Genomic DNA, 10,632 nt, shown 5'->3' on the forward strand with positions numbered 1-10,632 from the left:
GTACTTAAAAAGTTAGATTGGGCTGGATGGTGGTGGCACTCGCCTTTAATCCCAGAACTCGGGAGGCAGAGACAGGTGGATCTCTGTGAGTTCAAGGCCAGCCTGGTCCAAAAGAGCTAGTTTCAGACAGGCTCCAAAGCTACAGAGAAACTCTGCATAGAAAAAAACTGTAGGTACCTCTGTGACTTTGATGCAGCCTGGTTTATACAGTGAGTTCCAGGACAGTCAAGACTACGCAGAAACTCTGTCTCCAAATAAATAAATAAATAAAAATATTTAAAAAAATGTTAGGTACGCATAGTGTAGTGGTGTGTGTTTGTAATCCCAGTGCTGGAGAGGCAAAGACAAACTCCTTGGAACTCAGTGACCAGCATAGCCTACTTGTTGAGTTCCAGGTCAGTAGAGATACTCTTGCACCAGTAGAGAAGCTCTTGTTATAATAAATTAAAAGTAAACAGTGCCTTGAGCTCAATTCCTGTTGTCTCCATATATAAGTGTGAGCGCTCGCGCACACACACACAAAACCCAGGCCTGAAACCTCGAAGTCTATGTCCATAATCTCAGCATTTAGGATTGTGAGAAGGCCAGCCTGGGTGATGTTGAAAGATTATCTCAAAAAACAAAGACAAAATAAAGCAAGGAGATTTGAATGAGGCGAGGCCTGGGTCAAGTGTTTTTCTTTCTTTTTTATAGACTTATTTATTTATTTATTTATTTATTTAGGTTTTTCGAGACAGGGTTTCTCTGTGGCTCTGGAGCCTGTCCTGGAACTAGCTCTGTAGCACCAGGCTGGTCACGAACTCACAGAGATCCGCCTGCCTCTGCCTCCCAAGTGCTGGGATTAAAGGCGTGCGCCACCATCGCCCGGCTATAGACTAATTTATTATGTGTAAAATATTCTGCCTGCAAGCCAGAAGAGGGCATCAGATCTCATTATAGACGGCTGTGAGCCACCAAGTGGTTGCTGGGTATTGAACTTAGAACCTCTGGAAGAACAGCCAGTGCTTTTAACCTCTGAGCCATCTCTCCAGCCTGAGNGGCTGTGAGCCACCAAGTGGTTGCTGGGTATTGAACTTAGAACCTCTGGAAGAACAGCCAGTGCTTTTAACCTCTGAGCCATCTCTCCAGCCTGAGTCAAGTCTTATAGTATCAAGCCTTGTTGCCATAAGCAACTATACAAGCAAGAAGCTTTCAGCAGAGCCTAGATCATTAATTTAATCTCCACTCATGGGATTATACCTAAGAGGAGCCAAGTTAGAAACTGTTCACAGAGGTGTTAATGAATTAGCATTCTCGAATGCACCATGCATAAACAACAGTACACAATCACTGTGGGTGACACTCTTTTACTGTCCAAAAGACTGCTGTGGTCACGGGGACGGGCATCCTGGCCCCTCACTCCTCAGCACTCTGTGAGCTGACATAGTCCTGCAGAAGTGCCTGCACCTCTGCCCGACGGCTCATCTTGGTGGCCTTGCCCTGGAAGCGGCCCTTCTTCCCTGCTCCTTTGCCTTCTAAGACTTCAGCCACCCTAGAGAACAGAGAAAGTTAAGGAGATGGTTGGTGAAAAGTCAAAAATCAAGGGCAGTCCTAGGGCCTAGAGGAAGGAGACAGGGCAATTTCTAGGAATCAGAGAAGGCTGATGCAGGAGACTGATGCAAGTTTGAGGCCAGCTTCAGAGACTATCCAAAAATCAAAACTGTTGATGTATTGTATTCATTCGTACTTGGGAGGTGGAGACAGGAGGATCAAGAGCTTGAAACTAGCCTGGGCTGCAGGGTAAAATCTTGTCCAAAAACAGAAGAAAAACAGCCGGGCGGTGGTGGCGCACTCCTTTAATCCCAGCACTCAGGAGGCAGAGGCAGGCGGATCTCTGTGAGTTCGAGGCCAGCCTGGTCTACAAGAGCTAGTTCCAGGACAGGCACCAAAAACTACAGAGAGAAACCCTGTCTCGAAAATCAAAAAAAAAAAAAGAAGAAAAACAAAGTAGGAGGAAGGAGAAGGAGGGAGGGAAGGAGGGAAAGGGCAGACACATATGGTGCCTGTTAGGAATCTCCATTATAAATAACTGTTTTCCTTCAATGTTTCCAAGGAACACATATTACTTATCACCAATAATGACTGAAAACTTTAATGCTCAAAAGAACAGGAGTCATATACCTCTGGAGGTAATTAAACAAGAAAATAAGCCAGGCATGGTGGTACACACTCAGGAGACAGAAGTGGGCAGTTTTGTGGGCTGCCATCCATGCTGGGGTGGGCTTTGGTGATGCAGCTGTCTTTGAGCCATTTCTGCTCCTGTAAGTAACCCCTCACCCATATTCCTGTAAGTAACCCCAATAAAACTCCTTGTTTCACCATGTAAAACTTTGGTCTGGGGTGAGGGGACAGTTGTTTTCTAATTCTCCAGGAAGAGTCACATTAACACCTACTTCTAGGGATAAAATTTTCTTTAAAACAAACAAAAAATCCCTGTGGTTGATTCTCATTCTGCCACTTTAACTACAAGACCTCAAATGCAGGATGTACGGTCCCTAATGCATCAAACGAGGAGTGCTGGCGTCAGCCCACACCTGCTTGGCTGGCCTCACGTCCTATGTGAACCAAGGCCACCACGGATGTGATGCCTTGCTTCCTAGCACATGACCGCATCAATATGTCAGAAGGACACAACTTCCCCACCCACTGCAAAGGAGCCCGTACCACATTACCTGGGCCCCAGGGTCTCCACGGCCTCCGATGGCCCTGCCAATAAGAAGAGCCCAGCACCTTTCTCATCCCCCACAGTTAAGAACAAGAGGGTCTCCTAGGAGGTAAGACAAGGAGGTGAACACACACGGGGTCAACTCGCTAGGGCCCATACTCTCCTGAGTCCAGAACAGGCAGCTCCCTCTAAACCAGAGACGTCACTGATGCCAATGGCATAGCCTTCCTTCACTCTGGCCCAGAAAGTTTATGAGAACAGTCAGGAGGTTAAACACAAAGAGGAGGCAGCAGGCTGCTGACTGTCATGGTCTCACAAGCACCCTTCCCATCTCTGCTCTACCAGACACCCTATCTGCCAGCCACTATGCTCCTTGGCTACCCGATTACCTCTAAGCAGGCCTCATTCCCTTTAGGTAATGGGTTCTGCCTCCAGCATTTATCACTTCAAATTATAAATGCTGACAGACACATGTCTCTCAGGCTAGAACATGGCTCTCTGAGAATCAGTGCTGTGTAGAAAGCAGAATTACTTTAGCCCCAGGGAGACATTCCATAAAGGGTTTAAAAGGGAAAAAAAAAAAAAAAAAAAAACTAGCAATCACCTGTGCTAGACCATAGGGATGAAGAAAGGCAAGTGAGGCCTGAGGCCTGAGGCAGAGGCCTCTGAGGGTCTCTCAGCACACAAATCTAAATCTTCCGAGCTTCCCTAACAACAGAGCTGGGGTCATGGCTAGTGTTAGGAAAAACAATCTGGGTGAAATTTTTTCAGCTCTTCATGTGTTAACCTGAAGGGACTCAGGCTAAGCTGACTCCCTCAGTTCTACCTCCCAGAGCCTCTGCAGAGTAGAGGAGGGCTCTCTCATTCCTCTTACCTCTGACCCAATCTCATTGGCGATGATATTCATGAACTCAGAATCACCCTCTTTCCTACAACAAAAGACACAGATATGAGACCCAGGATGAGGCAGCTCTGTGTCACCACCTCAAGAGAAGGAGCCAGGCCAACAACGGACAGATCTCATTGCTTCCCATCTGAGCACACAAAGTTCCAGACCCATCAGCATAGAGAAGATGCCCTCAGCCTCAGCAGTTTACACACAAAGGATCTCCAAGATGCTGGCTGATCTGTTAGATGGTGAGGGAAGCCAGGAAAGAAGCTAACGAAGCTGACAAAGTCAGATCCAGCAAGTCCAGTAACACAGCTCCTGCAGTCTATTCAGCCTAGTGCGCTGCTTAGTAACCCACGTCCCACTGTGCACTGCCCCTCTCATCCCTCTGCCTGTCTCCAGCCCCTCCTCTCTCACCTGTGTAGTGTAACCACACTTCCCCAGTCTGGGCTGCTCCTGAGGCTGTGGGCAGTGTGCACAGCCAGGTCTCTGAGGAGACACAGGTTGTTCTGAAATGGATGTGAGAACACAGAAAGGTGTGAGAGACAACAGAGGCACCATTCCCTCTCCTCCTGTGCGGCCCTCAAACCCCCTGATAATCCACACATTGGCCCAGGCTAAAGGCTGAGTCCAGATTCTCCCTGGCGGAGCCCAGGTCCTCTCCGCTCCCCACAGTCACCTTCTGCAGGAGCTTGGTGGCATTCTGGAGCTTCTTCACTGCTTCCACATGATCCTCGGCTCCACACCTATAAGACAATAGTTAATGGAGACTGGCCCACTGTCCAGTGCTTCCAGAGTTGGGGGGGGGGGGTACCAACCAACAATCTCTCCTTGCTGGGGTGCCTTCCTCAAGACGGGAGCATTCAAAGGGTCCCTTAAGCAACTGAGAGACAGGATAGCGAGGAATAAACTATTGTGTGTGGGTCTGAGCTGCTGTCCAAAGCACCTCACCCTTCAGAGAGGTAGATTATCCCATTTACCCGGCAGGTGCAAATGCTAAGCTCCGGGTGGGGTGGTGGTGGTGGTGTGTGTGTGTGTACAGGCCTGGGGAGCAGGGGCTGGGGACAGGGCCTACTTCAGCAGTGTGGTCAGCGCTTTCTCTCTCCCATGACTTAGCTCCATCCACTTCAGTACCCGGTGCCCAGCCAGAAATATCAGGTTGCTTTTGTTCTTTTTCCCTTTCTCAGTGCCCAGAATCTTAATGACCTGCACAAAGGGGGGGGGGGGGTAACACACAGACACACACCACACCACAGTGGCTCTTAGGACTCCACCACAGTGGATCAGACTCACCTGACACTCCCAGCCTACTCCCCAACAACCCGGCTCACACTCCACAGCCCTTCCACACGTACCTGCAGGTCACTGAGATTGCTCACGTGGGTCCCACAGCACATGTTGGAATCGACACCCTCGATGGTAACAACGCGAATGGGCCCAGCATGGTCATCTGGGAGACCCCGGCCCCTCACCTAGAACAGGGGGAGGGAACAGGGCTGTCTGAAATTTGATGAGGAGCCCTTGAAGAGCCACTCTGTGGACACTGGTGCCTGCCTCCCGTCTCACCTGCTCCACCTCAGGGTCATCCAGGCTCAGCTCTCGCACACTCACAGGAAGCCGATCTCTGATTTTCTGGTTGACACTTTGCTCAATGGCAGCTACCTGCTCTGCAGTCACAGAAGGGCTGTCCAACTCAATCACACTCCGGAGTCTCCCTAATTCCCTGCCAGGAAAAGCAGCAGGGACACAGCAAGCTGAAGTATGTGAGGAATGTTCACACTGAGCCTGTAATCCTAGGGCTTAGGACACAGAGGGAGGAGGACGGGACTGTAAGGTCGCCTTCCAATACCCAGCGAGTTCACGTTCCTAGAACAGCAGGGGTACCTATCATCTCGTACTCAGGAAACTCACTGCTGTGAACTCCAGGCCAACCTCAAACTACAAAGCCATCCTGGGCGATATAGAAAGACTCTATCTTAAAAAGTAAAAAAAAAAAATCCATAAATAATTGTATTGAATCCACACACAAAAAAATCTCATAGGTAGGGAGCGCCATTCCCATTTTGCAAATGCAGCACCATAAGGAGCAGGACCACACTTAGCTCTGGGCTCTGAACTCTGTGTTCTTTCCCAAGCAGGCAGATGCCCCTGCTCACATCTCAAGTTTCTCCTGAGAAACACAAGGTCTGCCCATGACTCCTCGGTCTTCAAGAAGAAAAGACGGGCAACCTATCCGGACCCATCGCTGGGAGCAGAGGTGGGAGCCAGGGACCGATCCCATCCTAAGCGTGCCTTGGACTCACCATGATGTCGTCTTCAGCCCAAAGAGATGGTCAGCTACTGCTGTGATGAGATGCTGTCCTGAGCAGGAGCAAGAGACAGGAGCGAGTTGAGAAGCCCAGCCACACAGCCCCACGACATCAGCTCAGGAATTCCCACTGAAGGACTGCCAGGCATTTTAGACTGAAAATCACAGGGGCTGGGGGTGTAGCTCAGTGGCAGAGTACTTGCCTAAGCAAATGAATGACCTTAAGTCAATTCCTAGCCCTGAGGGGGGGGGGGGTAGATCATCATGAGAATTCTCCCAGCAGCTTTAAGGGCTATTTCATAGTAATTTGCCAAGGCAGAGTAGCTCCTCAGAGGTGGGATCTGAGCTGAAGTGCTGGGGTGTCACTAATTGATTCACTTGACAGAATGGCTTTCCACACAGAACCACAAGGGACTGAGATGATCTGATTTTCTTCTTTTAAAGTACTGTTCTGAGACCCAGGACATAGCACTGTGACAGAGGGTGTGGCTAACACATGCAGGGCCCCGGGTTCAATCTCCAGTACAGCAAGAAAATAAAAGATTGCTTTATGGCATGCGGCCCTGTTAAAAGATTGCTTTATGGCATGCGGCCCTGTATTTAAGCCTTAATGTGAGGAAAGGAAGGCTGTTTGGACTGATGTATGGAAACAGAGGGGCAAGGAGCAAGACTGGAGGTGAGGAAATCAGCCAGAGGTTCACAGGGAGGAAGGCGAGGGCTAGGACAAGGACAACTGCGTGGACAAAAGGAGAAAGATCCCTGAGGATAATCAAGACACCTGACTTGGCTCAGTGTCTCCAAAAGGGGCATCGATTTGAATGACCGCGGAAATGCTGATGCCCAACACTATATTCATGTAAGCCCAAGGAGAAGAGAACGGCCTTCCCATTTCATTTGGGGACATTATGAATCTGAGAACCTACAAGACATCCAGCCAGAGACATCAAGTGAGAACATTCCAACCAGCAGGAATGAGTGGCCATGGTGGCTCATGCCTGTAATCCAGTATTCAGGAGGCAGGCAGTCAGCCTGATCTACATATTGAATTTCAGGCTAAGGCCACATAGGAAAACTGTCCCCCCAAAAACAAGCAAGGGCTGGCAAGATGGCTCAATGCTGGACAACCTGAGATCAACCCCAGGGTCCATACGGTTGAAAGAAAGAAATTCCCACAAGTTGTCCTCTGACCGCTACAGGCATAATGTGACAAGTTCATATCCCCTCCCTGATAAAGAAAACGTATTTTTAAAACGGAGGAGAAAAAGCGAATAGCTCTTCCAGGACTTTAATGTTCGTGGTGTTTTCACACTTACCGTTTGCTGCCTGAACCAAAGCTGATGCTAGGTAGGAGAACGGAAACCCCACCTCCGTCACCATGACACTGCGGTTCCTCCCTGTGCGGCCCCGGCCCGTGGCCCTTACCTGAATGCTGCTGCATGTGATCAAACCTCCGCTCCCAGTCCACCCGGACCTGGACCTGGCTCCCAGGGGACAGAGCTGTCTGTGTGAAATGATCAGCCTGGGCCCCGCGGCGGGTCACTCTCAGCACAGAAATGTCATTGATGGTACCACGGTCATCAGGCTGGGGGAGAAAGTCATCAACACTAGGGCAGGTCTCACCCTACCACGAAGCAAAGACACTCTCAGGGGAAGCGCTCAGAGAGGCGGGCACTGAGTGTTCCAGGGGTCAAGGAGACAATGTACTCAGCACTGACGTCACAATTAGATCCAACGATATTCGTCATTTAGGAAACTATCAAGTGCCAGCTGTTCACAACAGACTGTGCCACCAAATAACACGATGGGAATAAGACACATAGGTCACACCACGGAAATGATATCCACTAAATAAGACACATAGATCACAGCACAGAAACGAAATCTAAAGAGACCTGACTATTAGTCTTGGGGGATCTGGGAAGCCTGAAGGACGTGATGTGTATGTAATATGAAAGTTTCAGGGCAGATAAGATGGCTCAGAGGTTAAAGACATTTGCTACCAAGCCTAAAAACCTGAGTTCAATCCCTGGGACCTAGGTAGGAGAAAACCTACCCCCACAAGTCCTCTCCTCCCCCCCCTTCTCTCTCTCTCATACACACACACACACACACACACACACACACAAATAAATAAAAATAAAATGAATTAAGTGTAGGTTTTTTTTTTTAATTTGGTCCAACAGCTTCAGTTTGAACTTTTCATTTTTGCATCATTTAATCTTTTTTTTTAAATATTTATTTATTTATTATGTATACAATATTCTGTCTGTGTGTATGCCTGCAGGCCAGAAGAGGGCACCAGACCTCATTCCAGATGGTTGTGAGCCACCATGTGGTTGCCGGGAATTGAACTCAGGACCTTTGGAAGAACAGGCAATGCTCTTAACCACTGAGCCATCTCTCCAGCCCCCATCATTTAATCTTATAACAACAAAAATTGTTAGTGATATGGGAACAAAATAACTTTTTTCTAATTGTGAAGTAGAATACAGAAAACACAATCTGAAGTGACTTTTGCAATGTGCCTGACTGCATAAGTGCAGTTTTAAAAATAAGAAGAGATGAACTTTCTAGCCTGCACTTTGATGTCATGTGTTCCCTTTGTTTTTCAAACTCTGAAGTTTCCCTCTGGGCCTTTTCTGGAGACCTTACCCCCAGCTGTTTGGACTTTGTATTCTTTAAATAATTTAACTACCCTTAATTACTTTTTTTAAAAAAAGCTTTATAATTTTCATAACTTATTGCTAATTTTAATGGGTTGTTAATTTCAGTCCTGTAGTTTTATTTTGTTTGGATAGTGTTGGGCAAGAAGTGATAAAAAGAAAGAAATAAAAAAAAAATAAGAAGAGACATTCTATAGATATTTGAGGGTCAAGGGTTTTTCTTTAGCAGTTCAGAATGTCTCCAGTGGGAAAATAAGGAACTGATTAAAAAAACCAACAACAAAAAACAAAACAGGGGCTGGAGAGATGGCTCAGAGGTTAAGAGCACTGACTGTTCTTCCAGAGGTCCTGAGTTCAATTCCCAGCAACCACATGGTGGTTCACAACCATCTGTAATGAGATCTGGTGCCCTCTTTTGGCCTGCACGCAAATGTGCAGACAGAACACTGTAAACTAAATAAATAAATCTTAAAAATAAAAATAAAAATAAACAAAACAAAATAAAACCGGGTGACCACTTCCTGTCGCCTGTGAGAGAAAATGTAGGACAAGTGGCTACAAGTGGCTACTTCTCCAGCACCATGTCTGCCTGCAGGTGCTATGGCCCACCATGATGATAACGGACCAAACCTCTGAAAATGTAAGCCACCTCAACTAAATGTTTTCCTTTATTTTAAAAAGAAAATACTGGGGCTCCCCCCACAAGTCCATTGAATCCTCTTGAGCCATGTCTCTGCTTCAGATCCTCCATGGCTCACTGGTTTCCCGAATGGAGTCTATAAACCTTGTACACCCCCAGGGCCCTCTGAACTAGCTCCACTCAGCTTCCCAAAGCTGCCTCTAGCTCCTTCTCCACGTGCACCACGGCATTCTTTTATCTACAGTTAGATTTAGCTCGTCTGTCAGGCTTCAGTACCCTGCTTACGCTGTCAACCCGCTAGTGAAACCTCTCTTCTCATGCCGATTTTTGCTTGGACACCGCAGCCAGGCTCTCCATCAGAGCACGGAGAAGTCGGCTCTGAAGGCCACCCCCCTCTTCTGAACTCCAGGCAGCCTCTTTCGCAGTCCCTGTGAAACCCTTCGCCTTCATTCCCAACCCCAGGGCCTTTGCACAGTTATACATTCTGCCTGAAATCTTTCTCTTGCTTGTACCGAGAAGCCTAGAGTGCTCTCCACAGAGGAGAGCATCCCACCACTCTCTTTCCCTTGACCCAGCTTTATTTCTGGTGACATTATTCTGACTTACACCTGGCCTACGGGGTCGTCTGCAATAAGCACTCCACGGATATGGAGGCACTGACTTGTTCACCCGTTATCTTCAGCGCCTGGAAGATGACACACTGCGTGTGTCGTGACTACATAAAGCATAATATACAATGCTGAACGAACTAACAGTTTGATTTACTGAGGCTAAGGAAGGGCGACTGCATTTTCTGCAGGAGCAAACAGGAATGTGGAGGTCCCCGGGAGCGGGTCGGGCTGAGGTTGCTCCTGGTATACCTGGCCCCCGCCCTCGGGGAAAAGCAGCGTGTCTTCCAGAACCACCTGGAAACCGCTCAGCACTTCTTTCTTGCCGCCGCTCGCGTCCGTCTGCAGCTCAGCGGGGCTGCAGGAGACCACGGTGGTGGTGAACTGGGAACAGAGAGGGAGGCGAGGGTGAGCCCGCGGACGCCGAGATTGCAGCCGGTCCTCCCCCTCCCTCCCGGTGGCACCCTCAGTCTCAGGACCCTCGCCCACCAGGCCGCACCTCCCGCGCGTAGCTGTCGCGCTGACACAGGAACGCCATCGCGGACTCCTAGGCCCTGGAGACCAGCGCGCGCCGAAGAGCCGGGCGGAGGACGGAGAGCGACCCGGGACAAACTTTCTTAAGCGTTTCTGCGCAAACGTGATAGCGTAAAGGAAGTGGGTGTGGTTTGATCCAATTTACTGAAACTGCTAACTACAGGTGTTCTGTCTTGTTTTGTCAACGTTTTAAGACTGAAAGACCACAAAACAAAATTTACAACTTGATCTGAGACGTTCTTCAGACAGTCTTGGGGCCGTGTAATTTGGACTGCGGAGGCCCTGC

General features: G+C 48.6%; 1 protein-coding gene across 1 annotated transcript; it reads right to left on the reverse strand.

The window, feature by feature from the left end:
- Positions 1–1,330: 1,330 nt before the first annotated feature.
- Positions 1,331–10,494, reverse strand: Aarsd1 (alanyl-tRNA synthetase domain containing 1). Its single transcript, XM_050156507.1, has 12 exons — positions 10,312–10,494; positions 10,065–10,196; positions 7,324–7,483; positions 5,897–5,954; positions 5,160–5,316; positions 4,949–5,065; positions 4,669–4,799; positions 4,273–4,339; positions 4,011–4,102; positions 3,579–3,633; positions 2,712–2,806; positions 1,331–1,531 (listed from the first exon to the last, which is right to left on the reverse strand). The coding sequence occupies exons 1-12, from the start codon at positions 10,348–10,350 to the stop codon at positions 1,396–1,398; spliced, it is 1,239 nt and encodes a 412-aa protein (XP_050012464.1). The 5' UTR covers positions 10,351–10,494; the 3' UTR covers positions 1,331–1,395.
- Positions 10,495–10,632: the final 138 nt, after the last annotated feature.

Source organism: Alexandromys fortis, unplaced genomic scaffold (assembly GCF_014885135.2).
Source record: "Alexandromys fortis isolate MF-2015 unplaced genomic scaffold, M_Fortis_MF-2015_v1.1 scaffold_31, whole genome shotgun sequence".
In the NCBI taxonomy this organism is placed as follows: Eukaryota; Metazoa; Chordata; class Mammalia; order Rodentia; family Cricetidae; genus Alexandromys; species Alexandromys fortis.